Source organism: Anolis carolinensis, chromosome 4 (assembly GCF_035594765.1).
Source record: "Anolis carolinensis isolate JA03-04 chromosome 4, rAnoCar3.1.pri, whole genome shotgun sequence".
NCBI classification, from domain to species: domain Eukaryota; kingdom Metazoa; phylum Chordata; class Lepidosauria; order Squamata; family Dactyloidae; genus Anolis; species Anolis carolinensis.
This window is the reverse complement of record NC_085844.1, coordinates 34,603,977-34,630,030: the sequence shown is the minus strand read 5'-3', so window position 1 is coordinate 34,630,030 and position 26,054 is coordinate 34,603,977. Positions and strand designations below refer to the sequence as shown.

Genomic DNA, 26,054 nt, shown 5'->3' with positions numbered 1-26,054 from the left:
AAACTCGGAAAATCACCCCGGCATACTTAGTCTCCTTTTACACTACCATATAAAATCCAGATTTTCTGCTTTGAACTGGATTATATGGCAGTGTAGACACATCTAATCCAGCTCAAAGCAGATAATCTGGATTATTTTCTTTGACAATCTGCAATATATGGCAGTGTAGAATGGCCTCCGGTAGCGCAGTGGGTTAAACTGCTGAGCTGTTGAACTTGCTGACCGAAAGGTCAGCGGTTTGAATCTGGGGAGTGGGGTGAGCTCCTGCTGTTAGCCTCGGCTTCTGCCAATCTAGCAGTTCGAAAGCATGCAAATGTGAGTAGATCAATAGGTACCGCTCTGGCGGGAAGGTAATGGTGCTCCGTGCAGTCATGCCGGCCACATGACCTTGGAAGTGTCTACAGACAACACCGACTCTTCATCTTAGAAATGGAGATGAGCACCAACTCAGAGTCAGACACAACTAGACTTAACGTCAGGGGAAACCTTTACCTTTACCTTTAGAAGGGGCCTTAGAAATCATGGATCATTAGATTTTATGAACAGGTCAAATCATTAGCAATCAGGTGCACCTCCACTGTAGAATTAACGTGGTTTGATTCCACTTTAACTGCCACAGCTCAGTGCTATGAAACCCTGGGAGTTGGGCAGAAGAGGCTAAAGACTTTGGCCCCTTCTACATTGCCAAATGATCCAGATTATTAAAGCAGATGATCCACATCATCTGCTTTGACCTGGATTTTATGAGGGCCTTTCTACACTGCCATAAAATCCAGAGTATCAAATCAGATAATCCATATTATCTGCTTTGAACTGGATTATATGAGTCTAGACTGTCATATAATCCAGTTCAAAGCAGATAATCTGGATTTGATATGGAAATGTAGAAGGGGCTTGAGTCAACACTACCATATAATCAACTTCAAAGTAGACAATGTGGATTTGATATGGAAGTGTAGAAGGGGCCTGAGTCTACACTACCAGTCCAGTTCAAAGTAGACAATCTGGATTTGATATGGAAGTGTAGACGGGGCCTGAGTCTAAACTGTCATATAATCCAGTTCAAAGTAGACAATCTGGATTTGATATGGAAGTGTAGAAGGGGCCTAAGTCTAAAAGGTAAAGGTTTCCCCTGATGTTAAGTCCAGTCATGTCTGACTCTGGGGTTGGTGCTCATCTCCATTTCTAAGCCGAAGAGCCGGCGTTGTCTGTATACACCTCTAAGGTCATGTGGCCGGCATGACTGCATGGAGCGCCGTTACTTTCCCGCTGGAGCGGTACGTATTGATGTACTCACATTGGCATGTTTTCGAATTTCTAGGTTGGCAGAAGCTGGAGCTAATAGCAGGCGCTCACTCTGCTCTTGGGATTTGAACCTGCGACCTTTCGGTCTGCAAGTTCAGCAGCTCAGTGCTTTAACACACTTCGCCACCAGGGCTCTTTTTGGGACTGAGTCTACACTACCATATAATCCAGTTCAAAGTAGACAATCTGGATTTGATATGGAAGTATAGAAGGGGCCTGAGTCTACACTACCATATAATCCAGTTCAAAGTAGACAATCTGGATTTGATATGGAAGTGTAGAAGGGGCCTGAGTCTACACTACCAATCCAGTTCAAAAGTAGACAATCTGGATTGGATATGGAAGTGTAGTTTAGACCTGAGTCTAAACTGTCATATAATCCAATTCAAAGTAGACAATCTGGATTTGATATGGAAGTGTAGAAGGGGCCTGAATCTACACTACCATATAATCCAGTTCAAAGTAGACAATCTGGATTTGATATGGAAGTGTAGAAGGGGCCAGAGTCTACACTACCAATCCAGTTCAAAGTAGACAATCTGGATTTGATATGGAAGTGTAGAAGGGGCCTGCGTCTACACTACCAATCCAGTTCAAAGTAGATTTGATTGTGGATTTGATTGTTTTTTTCGTGTCAGGAGCAACAGGAGTTGCTTCTGGAATGAGAGAATTGGCCGTCTGCAAGGACGTTGCCCAGGGGACGCCCGGACGCCCGGATGTTTTTGATGTTTTACCATCTTTGTGGGAGGCTTCTCTCATGTCCTCACATGGGGCTGGAGCTGATAGAGGGAGCTCATCCGCGCTCTCTCCAGGTGGGATTCGAACCTGGCAGCCTTCAGGTCAGCAACCCAACCTTCAAGTCACGAGGCTTTTATCCCCTAGGCCACCGGAGGCTCCTGGATTTAATATGGAAGTTGCCAAACTACAACTGCCAGGATCCCGTCACTTTGAGCCTTGACAGTTAAAGGAGTGTCAATACTGCATTAGAGATGCATCCTAAGATCAGTTCAAGAAAGAGGAGCAAGGGTGCAGAATTAATGCAGTTTGACACCATTTAAAACTGCTATGGCTCAATGCTATGGGACTAATGAGAGTAATGGTTTTACAAGAGCTGCAGCCTTCTCCCTGCCAAGGAGTGCTGGTGCCTCACCAAAACACAGGACTCTCAGGATCCAGATAGCATTGAGCTAAAGGAGCGGCAGGGGTGTCAAACTGCGTTCATTCTACAGTGAAGATGCCCCCTTGGAGGGAAGGGCGCTCCTTCTCCTCCCAGTGACGCAGGTGGGCGGGTGTGGAGGGTCTCCGCTTAAATAAGAGGCGCCTCCAAGGCAGCTTCACCAAGCTTTCTTTGCCTCTTCCCAGGACACCTGGCCCTTGCCTCCTCCTGTCGCCCAAAGAGACGGTCGCGAACAGCATCGCCCTTCCTCCTCCATCCTTCCTCATTGCCAAAGTTAGACAACTTCTTCTTTCTGTGCCCAGCCATGCTGCACTGGGGCTACGAGGAGGACAACGGTAAGCGGAGAGAGAGGCTTTCGGGGGTCTCTCTGCACTTCAGCTGGGAAGGATGGGGCTGCCAAAACAGGCAGCTGTTGGACATTTGGGCGGGTTTGGGGGTCCCATGGTTTTAATTTGGTTTGCTCCCCCCTTTGGATGGTTTATTTGCAACTTGTGTGCAAGTCCCACTCGTTTCCGATGCTATAGATACAGGCAAGGGCAAACTTTGGCCCTCCAGGTGTTTTGGACTTCAACTCCCACAATTCCTAACAGCCGGTAGGCTGTTAGGAATTGTGGGAGTTGAAGTCCAAAACACCTGGAGGGCCAAAGTTTGCCCTTGCCTGTATCTATATAAGTTTGCCAAAATATACTTTAAATTATGATAGAAGCAGACTGATTTTAGCCCTGTTTCTAGGAGATAATAAGGGTACTTCTGTGGGATAGCTGTATCTGGCAAGATTAAAATGACTGCTTTTTGTTCAGCAGAAGCTCTTGGGAGGAGTATATTTTGTGATTGCTGAAATATAATCTTGTTTTCCTCTTTGCAACTTTGCACTAGTAATCTATTTTCTTAATAATTATTGAATACCAGAGCTTTCCCCATCATCTTTTTTGTTACCATTTGAACTTTAAAGTCATTGAATTTGATTCCAAGGCTGTGCAGTTTACATCTTTTTCACAACACCAACTTTAAAGTATATATTGTGATTTCTGAAATATAATTTGTTTTCTTCTTTGCAATGTTGCTTTACTCATCTTTCCCTGAATTATTGAATGCCATAGTTTTTTTCCTCTAAAATGGTGATTTGTCACTATTTAGAGTCAGTACTTTGAAATTGATTCCAAGATGATGTAGGCGTTATATGTTTTTCTCAGTACAATTCAAAAGAATTACTCTGTCTCCTTTATTTTCATGTCACATGTGAATGTTGTTCATTCCAGAATGCAAAAGAAAAATTAAACACTTATTGTGGCCAATATAGTTTTACCTTCCTATAGAATATTAAATTAAGCACCAAAACCATGCATGACAATTAACGTACGTAGTTAAACTGGACGTGTCATTTTCATAGAAATAAAATGACAGATTTCTAGAATGTAGATCTATTTAATATTGCCTGTCTGTCCTTTACTTCTGTATGTGACTATTTATTTATTTACTTACTACATTTATATACCACTTTTCTCACCTCTGGAGGACTTGAAATCAGTGTACAACAAATAATGGCAAGATTCAGTGCCAACATACATACAAAACCAAAACATAATATCCAAAACAATGCCATATAAGTTAAAATAATACAAAAATCATATTAAACATAAACATTTGAACAGTTAAATATTGAAATTAAAACATCTTAGAATGAACATTAAAATCACATAATTCAGAATTGTAATCCGAAGCCATTACAATTGTCAATTGCACATATTTCCTATTCATTTTGTGTACTTCATTACTTTACTGCCTGAAGGCTTGGTCCCAGAACCATAGCTTTATGTGCTTTCTGAAGGCCAGGAGGGAGGGCGCTGATCTAATTTCACTGGGGAGGGAGTTCCACGGCCAAGGGGCGACCACTGAAAAGGCCTTGTGTCTCCCATGGCCACTAACTGCACCTGCGGAGGAGGTGGGATCAGGAGCAGGACTAAAGTTCTTAGTTCTTACTCCAGAGTAAAAGGAAAGGGGAACACTATGGCAAAAATAAAAAATAATATCCAGATGCTCACCTATTTGGGATGGAGCTTGGAAAAGTTACTTATATGAAAATCAGGGCCCAGAATCTTCCAGATGCTGTGTCCATGTCCACTCTACAACCATTCTATCTGGAGGATTCTGGGAGATATAGTCCAAAAAAGTAACTTTCCCAGGCAGTGCATTGGTGTTTGTTTCATTGCTGTAGTAGAACTTGGTTCCACTGATTTCAGTGCCAGCTGAAATGTGATAGAATACAATAAAGGACCTGAGAACAAAATAACTTCCTACAACAGCTGGCATGTGCAAAAATCATGTATACTGTATTACAAAACTCACATGGGATAAAAGATACTCTTTGTAGTTGCTCACCTGTTACTTGTAGCAGCCTTGATGCACCTTTCCATAATACTGCCAATCACATTTGGGGAGTAACAAGGTCTGTGATGATATTCTTTGGATCAAGGCTAAAGTGTTTAAATCATAGCGCTAAGTATCAGAGAATGATGATGGGCTATGATGGGCCAATCTATATAGTAAGAGTGAAGATTATGTATTCTATATTTTCACCCAAATCCAAACTCTCCTAGTAAACATTATAAACAATTTGGGTGGCTCCTTTTTTGGGTGGCTCCTTCTGGGCTTTTTTTTCTGAGTTGGATTGATGACCTTGAAGATAATTTCCAGTTTAGATACTTTTTAGATATACTAATAAATATAAAACTACAGTATTTATAAAACTATCATCCCATAGCCTGAGTGTTCAAGATATAAGTGCTCATTAGATGGAACTGTTCAGCATGAGTGTAGGTCAGGCATGGGCAAACTTGGGCCTTCCAGGGGTTTTGGACTTCAACTCCCACAATTCCTAACAGCGGGTAGGCTGTTAGGAATTGTGGGAGTTGAAGTCCAAAACCCTTGCAGGACTGAAGTTTGCCCATGCCTGGTGTTGGCCATATTGCTGTTGTCTAATCGTGATTCAACAGCAGGGTCAATGACGTTCGCTTAGTAGAATGTGCATCAGAGATAAAGTTTTGGAATATGGTATTTGGCTGTACGTTGAAGGAACCCCAAACAAATTTGTTATATGCCTTCTTAACAATATATGGAAGCTTAGTAAGTTGTATCTGTATATGTGCCTCAAAGTCACCTCTTGACTTATGGCAACCCTATGAATTTCATAATGTTTCCTTAGGCAAGCAATACTCAGATGTAGTTTTGCCAGTTCTTTCTGGGCTCCTGCCTTCATCAACCTCCATATGTGATTAATACCACAATTACACAGTCCCAGATCAACGCCCATAATTGTAATCTTAATTTTATAGGATAGTACTGGTCCCTCACTTTAGAAGATTCTTATTTACCTGTGCGGGCAGCTGATAAACAGCGATCTCAATAGAGATTGCTGGAGGATGGAAGTTCAACAAGATGTGTATGTGTGTATTTCTGCATACTTGTTTGTAAATGCATATGCACCTGAGCATGTACATGTCCATCCCTTTATGGTTGGCTTCCATCGAGTTCAGGTGCTCCTTACAGGACTTTTAAAAAAAACCCCTTTTCCTTACTTCAAAGAAAGTATAGTAGACCCTTGGTTTCTGAGGGATTTTGGTTCCAGGACCCCATGCAGATAACAAAATCTTTGGATGCTCATGTCATATCATATACGTACAATGGCATAGTAAAATTGTTGCCTTTACAAAATTGTAAAATCACGTTTTGCTCTTCGGATTCTAAAAAGTTTTTTGGATTCTAAAAACTATTTTCAAGCTGTAGATATGGAGTGCCGACTATATTAGTGTGTTATATGTGACAATATTTATACACATTTTAGTTACCACCTTTAAATGTAAGACATTGAAAGCATCCTGTGGAATGTTCTGAACAAAATAGGTATACAATTGCTATCTAGATCTTTCCTTGATTCCAATGAGTATAAGCCAATTTAGACAAACCTGTGTAGACTCATGTAGTGCATGGGAAATGCTGGTTAAACTTCACAGTGGAGAGTGAGCATTATTATGTAAACAATTTTTGATATTGCATGCTAAAATGATTCTATAAACAGGACAGCCTTCCAGTATAAGAGCATAAATTGTATAACACTGTATAACTGGTGGATTTCAGAACTGTAATTTGACTGGTGCAGAACGCAGTTTGAAAGATAATCTTGGTGCAACAGACGCGCGCTTGACGTAGAGTGGCCTAAGCTTCCTAGATAACATTAGGCAATGTGACAGTGGTGTTTTCTCTCAAGAATTACAGACATGGAGGTCAAGATATTATTGATAAGCCAATAAATATTTCGAGTTTGGAAACGTTACTTTTTCCGACTGCAACTCCCTGAGTTCTTAAGTTGGTTTGTATTAGGAACTGTTGTCCAAAAGTAACATTTACAGGCTTGATCTTGTTAGCTTCAGCCCTCTGCATATTTTTATCCCAAGAAACCTAAGGCTAAAAGATCAAGTCTGGAAACTATTTTTGACAACTTTAATAATAACTCTTTATCTTACAGAATTTGCATAGGGATTACTGTGATAACTTATATTTAGGATGATGAAGAAATGAAATGTGTTATATAAATATTCCAAAATCCGTAATTGTCCACATGGGTGTCTGAGATAGTGACACCTTTGCTTTTTTGGTGGTTCAATGAGCACAAACTTTGTTTGACAAACAAAATTATTTAAAATGTATGAAATTACTTTCAGGCTATGTGTGTAAGGTGTTTATGTTTATGAAACATAAATGAATTTTGTGTTTAGACTTGGGTCCTACCTCCAAGCTGTCTCAAGATGCATATGCAGATATTCCAAAATAGTTATGATCCCAAGCTTTTCAGATTAGAGACACTCAGCTACTTTTCTTGTTGATGTTTTTACAGTCAAAAATAGTTTCAACACGTGATTTGACATGTTTAGGTGCATGTTTTTCAATTCAGTGTGGAAATGGGTCAAAACTCTGTTACAAAGCTCAAGTTTTAATGCAGAAGGTTCTAGGCTCAGCGCCTTAAATTGCCAATTAATGTTAGGAAACATTCCTGCCAATCAGTTTTGACAATACGGAGCTTTAGGGACCAGTTGCCTTATTTCGCATGACATAAAGTAAACCCCTGAGTTATAAATCCCTGTGAATCTGAATGAGGTATTGTTGTTGTGCAGGCTGCACAATAATGAGCTGATGGGTGCATGTTCTCTGAATCTTTTGCATGTGTGTGTTAATTTCAGGTGCCTGCTGCATTCCTTATGACCAGAATGCCTGGAAGTAGGCAGAAAATGACCAACCCTAATGTTCTAGCCCGCATCCTTGGGTATTTAATTTATTAGAATTAAGATTGATTAATGTAGAGAGCTGCCTTTTAGCTCACTAAAGACAACGGGGTTGGGTACTTTCCACCGTTTTAATTGCCCTCCTTTTAAAAATAATTTGAATAATAATTTTTAAGAAAATAAGAAAATCCAGGTAGGTCCTTGAGATTATATTCACATACGACAATTCCTTTCTTTTTCTGATTGTATGGAATGTATTTTAATGAACAACTTTTCTAATGCAATGCCTTCTAGGACCCTCTCATTGGAAGGAGGTTTTTCCCCTTGCTAATGGAGACCGTCAATCTCCCATTGATATCAAAACTCAGGAGGCCAAGTACGACCCCACCCTGCGTCCTCTCTACCCTCGCTATGATCCTTCATCTGCCAAAGTCATCCTCAACAATGGTCATTCCACCAGTGTGGAGTTTGATGACACTGAAAACAAATCAGGTTTGTTGCATAGCAAACTTCATTATGTTTGTGTGCAATCTTCTATTAACAACAGCTTTCAATTTTAACCCGGGCTGACACTGCATTCTATGAATTGTAATGCTACTAATCTCCAGGGAAGATTCATTTACATTGCCTTTGATAAGTTGCCCTTTCAGAAGTCATTGCTTGTTAAAATTCTCTCTTGCTACTATATAAATATGCTAGAGTTCGAATGTGTGGCCTACATCCTACTTGAACATGATTCCGTCTCATCTACTTACAAACAGCTGAACAATTTCCTAAAAAAATAACCCCTGCTTAAAGAGACAAGACTTCATTTATCAAACACAGCTTTCTCTTTCTAGGTAGCATAGTTGAAATCTTTGTTTCTCAAAGTAGGTTTAATTTCGTGGGAAGAGTTCAAATTTCTTTTCCCTTTTTTGTCTATAATCACTCAGCTATGTCCTAGACATAACTGGTCCTCAAGCAGTAAAAACTAGAAAGATACACAAGGAAACATTCCATTTTCTCAAAGTTCTAAGCAACCAAACTATGCTACAGTATATATAGGTGTGTGTATGTGTTTTCTCTTTATAGTGCTGTGTGGGGGTCCACTCATGGGAAATTATAGGCTGCGCCAAATTCACTTTCATTGGGGATCCAGCGATGACATTGGCTCTGAGCATGCAGTGGACGGAACAAAATTCGCTGCAGAGGTAAAGCATTCTACTGAACTGTATAGAAAAAGTTGTGACTTTCTCTAGTTCAGTGGGTCTCAACCTTTGGGCCTCCAGGTGTTTTGGACTTCAACTCCCAGAAATCCCAGCCAGCATACCAGCTGTTAGGAACTGTGGGAGCTGAAGTCCAAAACACCTGGATGTCCAAAGGTTGGGAACCACTGCTCTTGTTGTATCCCTGCTTGCATCCCTGCTTCTTTTCTTAAATGACATAATTTCCCCAATAAAATCATTATTTGTTGCCGCTGTCAATTTTATGTTACAACAAATTCATTGTTATGTGCTGTGCAAATAAGAAAAGAAGTGCCAGCATGATCAATTTGGTGGTTTGCGATCATGTAGTGAGACAGAATTTATTTGGACAAGTTTACATAGAAAGAATTTAATGGGCTTAATGAGCTTGAATATCCAGATTCACTGAGTTGATTTGAGTATGGCTATTTTAATCTGGTCATTTTAAACCTAAATCCATCTTGGCCTAGACATTTAGTTTTGTTTTGTACACCAATTATCAGCATACTGTTCTAGTGGTGAATCCCACTAGATCAGATTTTTCCAAACATTTCATGTCGGTGATATACTTTTTAGACATGCATGTTTTCACAACATAGTAATTCAGTTTTACTAGCAAACCAGAGGTCAAATTAACTCCGTACAAGTAATACAGACACATACATAAATTGTAATAACAAAATGTATGGGGATACAACATAGCACATGAAAACTTTTCATTCATATTTTTAAATGTATATGATTTGTAAGGTAATAACATACATTTCTAAGATTTTTGTTATTTATGAATAACAATTTGTAAATATATGCAACAATTAAAATGTATAATACTAATAACTAAAAATTTTGCTGAGATGTATGAGGTTAATGGGATGTAAACAACTTTGGAAGATTTGATGGATAAAGACACTCACATTTCATCATCAAGCATGTTTAAGGTTCTGCACTTCAGTAGTTTTGCTTATTTCAAATAGACTTGGAGGTTTCTCATTACATTTGTGCAACACATCTACACACTGCGGCTAGTACACCAGTGTATCATGGCACACCGTTTGGAAAACTCTGCACTAGATGATGCTGTAAGACAGTGGTGAGGAAAGTATGATCACTCCAATTTTGTTGGATTACAGGTAATGTTTATCCATACTGGCCAAGACTAACAAATGTTAAAACCCAACAAAATCAGGAGGATTTTAGAATTTGTTAGATTGAGGCTGGATATTTAAAAAAATATTGTCTGAAAAGCATTGTTCACATGCTGAAATGAAATATCAAAATAGTTGACTTAAGTATGTAAAAGCCATTATGCATAAATAAAAATGTCAAAATATTGCCTCCTCCTTTCATCTCTTAGAAAGCGTAAATGTAAATGACTTCCTTTTAACTAACATAAAGAGGGGAAATATTGTAGTGTCTTCTTATTTCTAAAATGGAGTTGTATTCTGAAACTAGAAGTTTTTCTGAAATGGAAGTACTGCATTTCATGTGGTTGTGGGGAAATGCTGATTAGCTAAAATTAGTGGGGTAAATCTTTGGAGGTGGGGAATGACATTTGCAGTGTTTAAAGACTTATGTTTTCTGCAGGAACCAGGTGAGATGGAATATAACGAATTAATAAGAGGTGCTTAGAAAACAAAATGTTCCAAAACACATGTACATGGGAAACCAAATGGATGGAGAGCCTACCTAGGAATTTGTAGTCAGTCTAACATTGTTTCCCACTACTGGTTATAAACATCTTCAAGAATCCTCTAGAAACCTTTTTCATTAGAAAATGATGCTGGAGTTGAAAGAAAGAGGGTGAGAAAGAAAGAGAGAGAGGACCAACATAGATGGAGAGACCACTGAAGGTTTAGTGATTAGATGCTAGTGTTCAGTATAATTTGACAAAGAAGAAAGTTCTTCGGGTCAAGAATGCACCTCTGCCAAACTGGCACATGCAAGAAGAAACAGCTAATTTGCAAGTCCAAGACAACATGGTTCCTCCAGCAGATGTTCTTTACGAGCCAAGCTCCTGTTATGTTGGGGCAGTCAATCCACTGGAACCAAGTTTCTTCAACAAATTGTGATATGGGAATATCGATGGCGATGACGACGATGATGATGATGAAGAGGATGATGCATAAAAGAAACAGGCCTTAAAAGAGTTCTCCAACAACCTGTGGTGCAAGAGCGGTGGTAAGACAAGATACATACATCCTTTAACAGAGAAGTCACAAGCCACTGGGAATGGGCATCCCCACAATGTTTGAGATGTTATTTGTGTCTTTTCTTGTTTATTGTTTTCCAAGAACATTTGTTTCTTTTTGGTAAACTTCATATCTTAAAAGTGACATATCTTAAAAGTGACACAGTCCAGCTTTATAATGAAAACTAAACATGTAAATGTTGACATACCTTACATGCTCCAGAACACAGAATGATTTCATGAACTGAGCAGTCTCAACTCATATATCGTGGTTCCTTTCACTTCAAGAACATTTAAACGTTCAATCGAGTCTGTATAATCTAAGGATTTTTGTCAAGGGGAAGATATGGGTGGGCTCCTGGCTGGATATGGGAAGGACTGGCATGTGAATGTGCCAGGGACTGTTTGTTTTTTTTTTGGTAAACATGGCCAATGCTAGGACTGACTAGAATGGATCTTCAGAGCCTTGGACCAACGTGCATGGAGCTTCCAAAGGACTTCATTGACCTCAAGATCACTTTGGGCTATATAAAACACCAAACTACCTCTTTAATAAGAGATGTCTGGACTCCGTAGGGTAATCATTGATGGTAGTTGTGTTCTTCCTTTTCAGCTTCATGTGGTGCATTGGAATGCAGACAAATATGCCTCATTTGTGGAGGCTGCTTGTGAGGCAGATGGATTAGCAGTCATGGCTGTTTTCTTAAAGGTAGGGTAAGCCTCTTTATCTCCATTTACGAATCTATAGGCCAAATTATGCTTGTGAGACAAAATATTATTGGGGGGAAATCACCCCAAGCACCTGTGGAACGTTTTAATGCATTTGTAGTTCCTGAAAGATAAAGTATAATTTGTCATGAATGGAGTGGCATCTGGGGAGTGGGAAGTAATCCCAACATCCTAAAAATATAATGCCCCAGGAAACATAATTTTATGTATATATCTCACTACTCATCAAGATCTTCTAGCAGTGGTGTTATAAGAAGGAGAAATGAGAACAGTTCCCCCATAAAATTCTCCCTCCATATGAAATGCCCCCTTATATAATTTCCATAGATTCAATGACATTAATTAACTGGGATGAGCAGTTAAGATTTGTTTTTCACTTTAAGAAGCTCATGTGGACTGGGAGCTGATATAGAAATGTATTAAATTACATGATGCACTTAAGATGATGATGATGATTATTATTATTCATCTGTCTAGTTTCAGGGTGAAAGTTGCATGCTTGTCTTTTTATGATTTTCAGCCCTTTTGTACTTCTGAAATATTTGGATTTGAAGAAATTATTGTATTGCAAAAATAAATAAATTTTTAAACTCTGAGCAAAGAAATGTAACTTTTATATTTTCAGCTCGGTGAATGCAATCCACAACTGCAGAAAATAACAGACTTTTTGGATGCAATTAAAGCCAAGGTATAGTAATTCTAAACCCAAAAAACCCAGACATATTTAACTAAGAACATAGGACAGTTCCATTGTCTATTACTGATTCTTGTTCTTTGTATGCTTCTGTAAAGAATGCTGAATCTTTATATAGTGGGCCCTTAGTATTTTACTGAAATTTGGATACCAAAATTTATGGATGCTCAAGTTTCATGATAGAAAGTGATATAGTAAAATGGAGTCTCTTATATAAAATGGCAAAATCAAACTTTGCCTTTTGATATTTGTTTTTTAAAAATATTTTCAGATCATGGGTGGTTAAATCCATGCATCCAAAATCTGTGGATATGAAGTGCCAAGATTATTCAATTTCCCCTTTTATACTCTGCTTCTCATTGTAATCACTATGAGTTCGACTTGCTTATTCAGCAGGTAGAAGTAGTCAGTGCTTCAGGGTATACAGGTAGCAATGTGGAATTGGTTTAAGTGGCGATAGCTGAGGCTCAAGAAATGTTGTCTTTCCTCTCAAGTTTCTCTTCTTTCACTTTCTCTCTCTTTTTGAAGGGCAAACAGCACAGGTTCACCAACTTTGATCCTTCCTGTCTGCTTCCCCGTTCTCTGGACTACTGGACTTACCTTGGATCTCTCACAACTCCTCCTCTTCTTGAAAGTGTCATCTGGATCATACTCAAAGAGCCTATAAATGTTTGCTCTGAACAGGTATAATTTATTATTATTATTATTATTATTATTATTATTATTATTATTATTATTATTATTATTCTATGCTTTTCCCAATAAAAACAGTAAGCTGCCATTTCACATATATGGAAGAAAGTAAAAATTGCCCTTGGAATCTGACTAAAGGGTGGCATAAAAATACATGTAGCACCTATATTAAACTGTATATACTCAAGTCTAGAAAATTTAGATTTTTTTTTTTACTAAACCCAAACATTCTAGGTCATTGTACCTTAACTTTTAATAAAAAGGAACCATTCAATTCTTTGAGTAGTGGCAATGGCAGTAGTGCTGGCAATTTTACCTCTCTGTGGAATAGATCCGCATTATGTGGTTGCCTCACTCACATAGCCAAGTTGTGGCCCCACATCATGCAGACCTCTAAAAGGCCATAGGGAAGGTGTCTTTAAAATGATTTTTAAAATACAAGGAAAGGTCAGTAGGCTCAACTTTTAAAGGGGTTAAGGTTTAAGGAACCCTGCCAAAGTGATAAAACTATGAATACAAAATCTGCAGAAAATTGACCATGGAATTACACTGGGGACTTAAAGATCCTTAGAGACGTTTTCTCTAGGAATATCTAAGTCCTTGAGCTCAACTCTGTGGTCTGTTTCTGGAAGAAGTAGGCCATACAGTCACACAGGAGGACCTAGAGACTCCTTAAAAGAACATATTCAATCAATTAATACTTAAATCTGCACAGGTTAATCCCGTAAATGTGGAGAACCGACTGTTCACCACTTTGTAGTCCCATGGATAGTCAGTGTGGCCCATCAACCTCCAGCAGCTATGTAACCCTGGATAATGAGTGTTGTAGTCCAATGATACTAGGAGGACTACGCACTCCTCAGCTTTGCTTAGCACATATGTTTCTGTGTTTCTGTATTGAATTTTATACCCTTTTCATTCACAGCTGTCCAAATTTCGCAACCTTCTCTGCACCGGAGAGGGAGAGGCTGCCTGCTGCCTGCTGAAAAATTTCAGACCACCACAGCCGTTAAGGGGACGCGAAGTGAGAAGAAATTAAAGGGGAGGACAAGAAAATTCACAGCAATAGTTGAGATTATTCAGAAAGCAAATCTCACATTATCTTATTTCTAAAAAGAAAAAAAAATGACACATTTTAATTTAGGAAATGATCCAGTCGATCTTAAGCATTTAAAGTCCTTTCAAGGAATTTTAAAAGAGAGATTTTAGGAGACGTTTATATATCTCATTGAATCCGATAGGGCATAAAATGCTTAAGATTTTTTAGACTGTGACCCTATTTTTTATTACGTAAGTTAATATATTTTGCCCAGCTGTTTGTTTCACTTACTTCAGTTACTTTGCAATTTAATTATAGTGGATAGGAAGTTATTATTTAAGACAAAGAATAGAACTGGTTAGAATTAATTCAAGGTAAGATGGATACATTATATTGTTTTGGATTAAGAAAGAGCCACTTACAGTAAAAATAGATGTGGTTCTGAGTTGGCACCATTGAAGCAATATTGTGTTTAGCTGAGTTAGCTTTCACACCCTACAGAAGGCCCTGTAGCATGTTTGATATGATGGCAACATTATATCTGGATTGGATCAGTATCAGTATGGGATAAGACTTCACTATCTGTTCGGATCCCTTTCATCTTGTCTAGGGCCAGAACCTAGGATTATCATTTTTGGATTACAATTCCCATAATTCTCTAACTTTGACAATGCCATGCAGGATACGTATATGGGGAGATGTAATCCAAAAAAGACCATTGCAAGCTTTTGTTGGGACTGTAGCTGATTTTCTGGAAAATTATACTTTTCATCAGCCTATGGTTCCATAAATCTTTGTCTTCTCAGAAACATGACATATCTGGGCATTCTTTGAAGGAAATTAAAACCATTCAGTTAAATCATTCAAGCTCTTATAGTGGGATTCAACAAATGTAAATCTCATATTTCTTTTAAAGTTATCATGCCAAATGTTCTCAGTCCTCTCCGGGTATTTTACTTATTTTTGGAAGGAAAATTGTCAAGTTGTTTTCCCAACCTTCTTGTCAATAGGCCATATCTAGTCGTCAGTGTGATTTAAGTGTGATTTAGATAGTGGAATTATTAAGAATGTATATATTCCTCACAGTATGCCTTTTCCACGTAATTCCTATTTAGTTGTGCCTTCTTGAAATCAATAAAATCAAATCTAGATACTTTGAGAAAATAAAGAATCTTGAAGGAGCAGTGGTTTTGAGAGTCAGTAACTGCACTTTACCAGTAGAGATGTTTTAGACTGGATCTACACTGCTATATAATCCAGTTTCAGAATGCAGATTAAAATATGGCAGTGTAGAACCCTTAGTTCCTTGGGTTGAAACAAGAACTCATCAAAAAGAAAGTGAAGTCCTAGTTACACATGATCAGGTATTGTGTGGATGCTGCGAACCCAGGTCATCTTGGCAACGTGTATCTGAAAATGTGGCATGACCGTCAGATTAGTTTTTTACAACCCAACCCATCCTTTACAACTCAAAATGAGTAAAGTGGACAACTAGTTGTGAGAGACTGGCAATGGAAATCTAATGACTTGCGAATCTTTTTCTCTTATTCTTATTATCGGAGACATGGATTCATCATATCCACATACCCTACCTGCAGCAAGAAATTGGGAAAATAAGCCTAAAGTTACAGTGTACATAGAATGTGTACATGAAAGATGGGATTAATGATGGTTTGGATGTGACACATTTTCATTTCTAATCTAGAATTCTGCCTAAATCACCTGTAAAGGATTCTATAAGAAGATACTTGCATCAGAGCAGGAAGCAGTATGGGTGAGGTTATTATATCTTTTCATGTTTGATGGTAATGGAGTAGGGAGAATAGACCCCAACATTTCTAATGTAATAAGCAATAAACTGATATTTTGCCTCTGGTTTCTTATTTATGAATTATATAAAATAAAAACAAGTTATAATCTATATCTTTCAGATAGTGTTTTTGTTGTTTCTTTGAAAACATGGATCAGACAGGTTTGTTAGTTTGGAAAGTTTCCCTTTTTGCAATAAATGGAAGCACGTCAGGAATGAATCCACTTATCAGAAACCAACACTGTGACCCTATGATACATTTCCCTAGAAATAAATCCCATTGAAGCTAATGAGGGATAATATAGATTGCCACGCTTAATAGCATCTCATGCCAAAATCATTCTTTAAATTATTATCGCTGTTATGTAATTTATTTTTCAAACGCACACATATTAACTGGAAGCTTACTGACTAAATTTCCTGACTGAAGACATCACTAAAAACACAGACACACGAACCTTTGATTTTTCTCATCGCCGTGTGTTAATATTATATGCTACAAATTCAGTTTACTGTATTCCATGGCAGTTTGAACTATCAAATAAAATATACATGAGCAATTTTGTTATCACACCTCTCTACAATCACACAGTTGTGCTGATTTGCCAACCTGTGGTCCTACACATCCTTTTAACTGCCTTTCCACAACTCTGCTACTCTGTGTGTGTGTGTGTGTGTGTGTGTGTGTGTGTATCTCAGCAATTGTGGCACAGTAGTGGAGTGTATCCATTACACCAAGGTAGGTGATCTGAACATTGCAGGAGTGCAAACTATTAATGGGTTTTTCTCAATAATAACAGGGGACTGGCAATCCTAACAACAGATGCCACGAACTTCAGTTTAAGTGTCACACAAGTGTCAATTATTTATTTACTCGCTATACTACAGTGCTTCTACACTGACACTATAATATAGCTTGGAACCAGTTTGGGAGGAACTGGTGATCAGATTGACAGGTCTGGAAATATTGTGAGGCCAAAGCAGTGGTTACATTGAAAATCGAACCTCGCCTCAAACTGCTTTGGAGGTTTTGCTCATTTCCTGGAGAAATGCACATCAGCTCACCCAAAGTGTACTGGGTGAAAAGGAAAAATAACAGCAGAAGAGATAACCAATTACTACTCCAGGTGGGTCAATTTCCCTGCTGCCCAGCGATGCCCTTGGGGTATTTTTTTGGCAAACCCCTTTCGGGATTCTTTATTGCTCTTCAGCAGGGACAGGTGTCTACAAGATGCTCCACCTTCTACAGAGCTGATTTTGTTCTAGATCCGGGATACTGTACTTGGATCAACTGCAACAGATTATATGGCTCACATTAGATTTTTGTGGCTTTTTAAGACATGCTGTTTCTCATTTGATCTGTGCTGCACCGCGAATCAGGATTATGCATTTTGTAGCCACTGTGGCCCTGCGTTCATTTTGAACAACATTATATGGTCAGTATAAAAAGGCCCTAAGTTACAAGTGACAGAGCAAATACAATACCTGGCATCATATTGGTTGGTCCAAAACAATGTAGACTTCTTCAGTCACTTGTGAATGATGAATTGATACATAGGTTAGTGGTACAAATGTATACACAATTATTTGGCAAAAAGGATACAAAGGGATTGCATATGAACATGTGATAGTCCATATACCTTATTTATTTGATCTTTGTTAACTAACAGTATATAGAAATTTCAAAGGTTTTTGAGGTGGAAAAAGTAGGACGTGCACTGAGCTACAAAAACACATAATTTGATTTTATTCTTTTCCAACCAATAGATGTCACTATAAGCAAAGTAATGTTTAAAAGATATATGCTATCATAGCTGGGGCTGCTAAAATGGTTTTCAGATTATCTTTGGGCTACTACTTAAACATGATTGTGAGTGTGACACAGACATGGATTAAACCTGGCAAGTTCCTTGATTTTTCTGTAATGACACAGCAAAACCCTGCATCATTTTTTGTTATACAAATAGTAAAGAACTTATGATATGTGCCCCTGGTATAACTTGTACTTTACAAATTATTGAGACCAAAGCAGAAAGCTGTAATTATATGTTCACTTTCCCAAAGGTAAGCCACACAGTGGAATATACTATTCAATGAAAACATAAGATTATATTATTTAGGATCAGTCCAGACTATGAGACCATCTACATTGCAGAATTATAGCCGTTTGACATCACATTAACTGTCATGGCTCATAACTATGGAATTCTGAAATGTGTGGTTTGTTGTGACAACAGAGCTTTCTGACAGAATAGTGAATACCTCACAAAACTACACATTCCAGAATTCCATATCATTGTGCAATGGTAGTTAATGTGGTGTCAAACTGCTATAATTCTACAGTGTGGATACAGCTTAAAGGTAAAGGTAAAGGTTTCCCCTGACGTTAAGTCCAGTCGTGACCGACTCTGGGGGTTGGTGCTCATCTCCATTTCTAAGCTGAAGAGCTGGCGTTGTCCATAGACACCTCCAAGGTCATGTGGCCGGCATGACTGCATGGAGTGCCGTTACCTTCCCTCCGGAGTGGTACCTATTGATCTACTCACATTTACATGTTTTCGAACTGCTAGGTTGGCAGGAGCTGGGGCTAACAGCGGGCGCTCATTCCACTCCCGGGATTTGAACCTGGGACCTTTTGGTCAGCAAGTTCAGCAGCTCAGCGTTTTAACACACTGTGCCACCAGGGGCCTTGGATACAGCTTAGGCCCTATTAAAATTGAACCAGTGGGTAACTTGGTAAGGCAAAATTCTATAAATTCTACCTATTGAATGGTTCTACTTTAAGACTAACCAAGACTATATATTTATTCTGCATTTCTATATTTTAGAGGAGATTCTGTTTAAAGTGGCGAAAGATCTAGTTGTTACTATACCCATTTCTCCTGTGCTATACATCCTGCATTTAGGATGTTTTGTGGTAAGTCATTCAGTATGAACATGGGCTAAATTTGCATATCTGATAGCTGAGGTCCATATTTTTCTGGTGCAGGAAGAAAAATATATATTTTGAAAAAGTGTTTATAGTTATAGCAGATAATGTCATTCTCTTAACTTCTAGTTTGACCCTTAGTGTACTGGAGAAAGCAGAAACAATGAAAGCCTATCATGCTGATGATACTCAACCACCAGCATATTTGGATATTTCTCCTGCCCCAGCCTTCTGTCTTCTTGAAAACATGCTCAAAAGATTCCCCTTTGTCTGGAGTAGGTTTTGAGTGCATGGGAGTAGCTGGGTGGGGCTGTAGCAGTGTTTCTACAGATAAAGATACAGAAGCATTGACAGTGAAAAATGATCATGTGCTGCAGTATTTCACAAATAAAACCTGGAAGATATGTGGCAAAACATCATCAAAGTGTATTAGAGTATTATTAATGAAGAAAAAAGAAAGCCAGGAAAGTCTGCGTTACTTTGCTTTTGCCTGAACCTACTGGGAAGGGCAACAATTCTCCCCCTCCTCTCCCTCTTATCAAGTTAAATAAGTATTTTAACCCATTTTGCACCAACTGGACAAATGAGGAAAATGTGAGTCTCCTTCCACATAGCTGTATAAATCCCACATTATCTGCTTTGAACTAGGCTATATGGCAGTGTGGACTCAGATAACCCAGTTCAAAGCAGATATTGTGGATTATCAGGCTTGATATTTTGGGTTATATAGCTGTGTAGAAAAGCCCGGAGAACAGAGAAATTGGGACATTTTAAAGGCAGCTAAAAAAGCGAGATGGCAGAATATTCATTGGGGTTCCCGATTCCAAACTGGGACAGTTGGGGGGTATGTATTATGTCCAGTGATTCTCAATTTCAATTTTTGTAATAATATACATTCCTTGGCATTAGGGGAGCTACTTAACACTTGGATTATGATTAACAGGCTGCTTTTATTTTTATTCCTAGTTATAAATTGGAAATTCATAGTGGATTGTAATTCAGCAGCCTCTCACTCTATTCTGCCTTTGGCATTTCTGGCAGTATAGACTCATATAATCCAGTTCAAAGTAGATAATGTGGATTATCTGCTTTGATAATCTGGATTATATGGCAGTGTAGAAGGGCCTCAGAGTGGTTCAACCACAAAACGCTCTCCCCCCGCCCCCCCCAAAGGCCACACACATTGATAAACCAGAATGAGAGAAAGCACATGTGTTGGCAGACTAAAACCACCAGATAACGATATCCTTTCACCATAATTTTAATTGCTTTAGTGCAAGATATTCTAGCAGTAACTCCCAGCTGTATTGTCCCCAATGCTGTACTCTTTCCCTTCAAAAGCAGTTGTTTCACAATCTTCCCAGGCTTTTAACACTTGTTCTTCTTTGGCATTTTTAGCAAGAACACTGTCCTGGAACAGTTCTCCCAGTTTGTGTTCCTTTGAAAAGAGACAGCATCTGAAAGTTGTAGGGTTCCATCACACTATATACAGTGCAGCCTCCATATCTATGGGATGGTATCAATGATTCTGTTTATCCATGTCTGACAAAATATGTCATCTTAGGCATTTTCAAGTTTCTCCAACATGGTTCTATGGCATCCTTGGACCAGAAGACTTTCACTTTAATAGGTTTCGCATTTTCTGTGGCTTTATTACATCAACACGAAGTCCAGGAACTCATCCACTTTGAATATGGGAGTTGTACTTTAGAGAATGGTGATTCCATTTTAATTATAATGATAGCATCCAACAAAATCCAGGAATTTATGGGTTAGAGAGAGTTACTTAGAATTTTCCTGTAGATTGCTGTAGTGGCTCACCAAACTTTAAATCCCAGGATTTCACAGAATCTAACCATGAAAGTGAACATGGAATTGTAGTTCCTTAAATGTGCAATGTAAAATGGTTCATAGTGATCAAAGAGACAAGCAAATGCTTAATATGACAAAGAACAATTTGGATAGCCCAACCAATTCGGATTTTAAGAATTATGTTGTAAGCCGCCCTGAGTCCCCCCACCCCCCACCCCCGGGGTGAGAAGGGCGGGGTATAAATGCTGGAAATAAATAAATAAATAAAAAATTTTTACCTCATTTCCAACCAACTCCAACATGAAACTTATTGGCAACAACCCAAAAGGACTATGTTGACTGGGGGATTCTGGGAAATGTAATGTAGGAAACAATTCCATGCTTTGGATTTAATACATTACTTCTTTTTTTGGTTTTTAAATATATTTATTAAGCATTTTGAATAAAATAGTGAAAAACAGACACCTGAAGAACCAAAAATGTGCATACATAAGAGTGGGATGTGACAGGATGGGGGAAAGGAAATAATCACAAACAATAACCGAATAAATTAAAAAAAAGGAAGAGAAAAAAGGAATGAAAATAAAAATACATTGTTAAAAGAAAAGACTTCCATTTCTTTGCGTGGTGTATTTAATAAAGTCCATTTTTCAGTCCAATATTCCTTCGTTTTCTTGTTGTCTCGGGTTTTGCCATTTTTTGGAGTTGAATAGTTCTTCTCCTCGCTTTCCTTCCTTACTATTTTCAAGTTACTATTTTAAATTTCTCTTTTTCTAAGTAATTTAATATTGATTCCCAATTTGTCTGTTTGCTTCGTTAGTTTGGATTGTTTGTAAGTAGGTAGGAAAGCCTATCCATGTTCCTAATCTCTAGGATTTTATTAATCCATACATTAGTTTTCGGTATTCCTTCTTCTCTCCATTGCTTCGCATAGGTCATCCTAGCCACTGCTATTAAATAGTTAAACAGAACCTCCTTGTTCCTGTCCTTTTCTATGTCTAACATGCCCAGAAGGAAGTATTTTGGATTTAATTCAATTTTAATTTGTAGCATTTTTTGTATTTTTGAATGTATACCTTTCCAAAACAGTTTAGCTTTCTCGCAGGACCACCAACTATGGTAAAAAGTTCCTTCATGAATCCCACATTTCCAACATCTATTGGAAGAGTTTTTGGAGAATTTAGACAATTTCTGGGGGATTAAGTACCACCTATAAAACATTTTTATCCAGTTTTCTTTCATGTCTGTTGCATAAGTTAATTTTAATCTGTAGTTCCATGCCTTCTCCCATTTGTCTAATTTTATTGGTTTTTCCAAATTTTTAGCCCATTTAATCATGCATTATGTCACTAGTTCCTTTTCTGTAGCCCATTCTAATAGTTTCTTGTATATTTTTGTTATAATTTTGTTTTCCAACTTCATTACTTTATCCCAATACGTTTCTTTCTTCTCAAAGCCTAATTTTCTGTCTATTTTGAATTGTTCATTTAATTGCATATATTGCAGCCAACCGATGTTCTTTACTCATTACTTCCTTTTTAAACAATCTGACCATAATTTGCTATTATATCCAAACTTTTCAACTGTGGTTAAAAAAATCTTACCAAACTGGTTTATAATCTTGATTTGGAAGGAATATGTTGCTTGTGCATTCCAACCCTCCAATACAAAATGGTTTGGGGAAAAAATCTGAATTGCTTTATATCACATCTACAAGCAGCAAATGGCTGTTCCACCAATGTCTCTCTGTCTCACCCTGTAGTCCATAATAATACATTTAGTATGGAAGTAGGCCGTCTGCCAGGCGACATTTCCAGACAGCAGCATCTTCTATGGGGTTGTGTGGTATGGAGCCTTGTGGTGTTGTATTAACATTGGCTTTCTTTGCAAAACTTGTCCCATGCAGCCATTCTAAAAATTCTGAGCAAGAGCCAAACTATGTGAGATGATGGCAGATATGTGTTTTTAAATTGCAGATCTATTCCTGTCAGATGTAATAAGGTATGTGTGTATATCACCAGGGGCACAGAGTGCAAATCCAGTGCAAATGCACTTTCGGGGGGGGGGGGGTGCAATAGGTAGGGACAGGTTTTGCATTCATCTTCTTTTCTAATGTTTTGAACTTTCATCTCTCTGCTGATATGGAAATGTAATTGGGATGTTTAAAGGCACAGAGTTATTGAGATCAAACACTTTCTGGCAACTATTAGCAGCAACTCTTCTAGAAAACAATTCCATCAGGAGAAACAAGTTTCCAAAGATCAGTCAGATTTATGCAAGAGAAGTTTCCTGTAAATTTTCCAGTAGATTCCATTACTAAGTAAAAGAGGTTGTCTGTATTTCAATGGGATGAACCTGTAAGGAGAAAATTGGGAAGATGATTGGTCTGATTTAGAAAGTAATTAAAGAAAGGCTTCATGTGATCTGTCAAAAGGAAGTTGAAAAAAGAAGGAAACAATCTGCTTTAAATGTTAGCAGGTAGAGCAGATGCTTCAGAAGTTAAGGGATTTGCAGTCATCAAGTGACAATTAACGTCATACATTGTCCATATCCCCGCAGCAGGAGGCACAGTTGTGCGTGCAAGTTCATGATACAGCAAGCCGTGAAATGTCTGATGAGAACACCAAGTCCCAGTCCTTGTTTTCCGCCCCAGTATCCAATATATGCAGTAAACATAGTGAAGGACTGATATGGCTTAGGGGGGTCTCCACCCTTGCCTGTATGCCAAAGGTGAAGAGCTTTGTCACTCCTGCAGCTTAACTAGTTTTGAGGCTTGACTCAAGGCTCGACTTGTCCGGAGCTCCCATTAACAATGTTAACCAATCACACTCAGCTACCTGACAGAGAACCAAAGTTAGGGTTCCTAAAAACTGAAGTAATTATTATAAAAGCATATGTTTTATGAATCGTGATGATAGCCCCTATCAGGCTTAACTCAAGTTGCTCTCTTAAGTTTTCCAAGAACTAAGTCAGATCCTGGTTTGGGTTTCATAATGCAAATGATTTTGAAAATTCTTCCCAAAGACCTTTTCCCCCCTCTATATATTATTCAGTCACTTTAATTAGGGAAACATTTATTCTCTGGATATTGGTGGACAGTATTGAATTGACATACTGGTAAAATGTCATACATGGAGAAATGATTTACCATTGGGAGGTTATTTTCTGAAGAAAATAATTAGGGAGACTGTAGGAATCATTGGTGTCAAAGTGAGTTGTAGAGCCATAAAAATGCATCCCATGAGCTGTACTTTATTTCTGAAATAAAGCACTATTGGAATACTATGTGCTATTTTATTACATAATATTACATATACCGAAATATGTAGTAGGGTGCTCGGAAACCCCTTTACTGAAATGTGAAGATGTGTAATGTGACATGAGCAAGAATAACTACATAAAGAGTTGCCCCGCAACTCCTATCAGATAATACTGAAGGATGGAAACTTTGGTCCAACAATTTCTGGAAAGAAATGCTGTCCCCAACCCTGAAAAGAGTAACAGTAAGTTATAAGCACTCTGAAGAGATCTGAGAAGTAACAGACCTTGCTTCCACTGAGTTTTCAAAAGGTCATACGAAAAATGTCTTGTACCAAGATATATTACCTTTTCCCATAGAGATAACAGACTAATTCATTAGAAGAATTGTCTCCTTTTGCTCTCATATTTCCACAGTGGTCTGTCTGTATAGGCTTATTTATATGTGAAAGTAATTGGATTATCTGCCCAGCTGTAAATATAGGGATGGAATTGCTGGGCAGCATTCTAATTATCTCAGTTTATTCAAAAATTAAGGGCTGCAAATGCAGGGCTTTACACAGATATAATAGGAAATAAATCTAATAAGTCTAAAAAGGAGGTCAGCCCCAGATAGTTTAGCAGTGACACTGGGAGGCCTGTTTCAGATTACAAGCATGGAAAGTGTTCTGGCTGCCACCAATCTCTAAATGTCATTAGCACCCTGTGTTCTTTCAAGGTTCTGCATTGTCTGAACATGCTTGCTATTTGAGATGCATTCATTTATACTTAACAGGTTCTTTTTTAGGGGGGGGGGTGTTCACCTCCTAAAAGACACTGAGCACCTCTAATTCCTAATTGAACCAATAAGTAGTTCTGCTGCCTGTGATTACAATAGCTTTTGCAATGCAACAAGAGTGTGGAGTGTTTCTTTTCCTTTGGTAGCTTTGTTGTCATAACTGAACACTCCATAAGAGCTCTGTCTTACTGTATTGTTATCTTCTTAGGCACTTCCTCATTGTCCAAGTATGATGGTCTTCCAAGTGCAGTGTCTTGGCGGTGGATACGTAGGTGACCCGCATGTTCTTCCACAGTGAGGAGATCGGTTTCCAGGTGGAAAGCAGTCCCAATCAGGTTTGGCTTGATGTGCCTTCCTCTTGGCACATTTCTCCCTTTCGCCCTCCATTCATGCCTCTTCAAATTCCACAGCACTGCTGGTCACAGCTGACTTCCAGCTAGAGCACTCAAGGGCCAGGGCTTTCCAGTTCTCGGTATCTATGCTACAGTTTTTAAGGTTAGCTTTAAGCCCATCTTTAATTCTCTTTTCCTGTCCACCAACATCCCGTTTTCTGTTTTTGTGTTGGGACTATAGTAACTGCTTTGGGAGACAGTGATCGAGCACTCGGACACCATGGCCAGTCTAGTGGCCAGTCCAGTGGAGTTGATGGAGTAGGAACAGTGCTTCAATGCTAGTCATTTTTGCTTCTTCCAGCATGCTGACATGTATTATTATAACATTTAGTGAAGCATACACTGAATCAGCCCAGAAACCCTAAGAGGACTGTCTGGACTGCCCCCTCAGAAGCCCAGGACTTCTGAGGGGGCAGTCTAGACACCGGCCATACTTGATTACACCCTAGTCTTTCAGGAAGACTTGGGTCTAATCCAGCATCAAATTAATTCACTACAAAGCAGGGTTTTCCTGCTTTGTTTCAAATTAATGCATTTTTACATGAGGCATTGTTTGGACGTCCCATGTAAAAGTCCAGGAGGGTGTGCATTTTCCATCCTGTGTGGATGCACCCTCAGGGCCCTTCTACACTATACTACAATCCAGGAGAAAGCGGGTTAAACCCCGCTTCCTCCTGGATTTGAGTCTCTACCTCCAACCCAAACCCCGGGTTTTCCCCGGGGGGGGGGGGGGAGTGGTTACCCTACCTGA

The 26,054-nt window shown here is 38.6% G+C and overlaps 1 protein-coding gene across 2 annotated transcripts; it reads left to right on the top strand.

Moving 5' to 3' along the window:
• Positions 1–2,446: 2,446 nt before the first annotated feature.
• LOC100552716 (carbonic anhydrase 13) lies at positions 2,447–16,245 on the top strand. 2 transcript variants are annotated; one of them, XM_008108429.3, is made up of 8 exons: positions 2,447–2,586; positions 2,668–2,817; positions 8,053–8,250; positions 8,830–8,948; positions 11,783–11,878; positions 12,524–12,586; positions 13,121–13,276; positions 14,211–16,245. In XM_008108429.3, the coding sequence occupies exons 2-8, from the start codon at positions 2,787–2,789 to the stop codon at positions 14,322–14,324; spliced, it is 777 nt and encodes a 258-aa protein (XP_008106636.1). In that variant the 5' UTR covers positions 2,447–2,586; positions 2,668–2,786; the 3' UTR covers positions 14,325–16,245. The 2 variants fall into 2 exon arrangements, with proteins under 2 accessions (XP_008106636.1, XP_003219587.1); XM_003219539.2 differs by having other exon boundaries at positions 2,577–2,817.
• Positions 16,246–26,054: the final 9,809 nt, after the last annotated feature.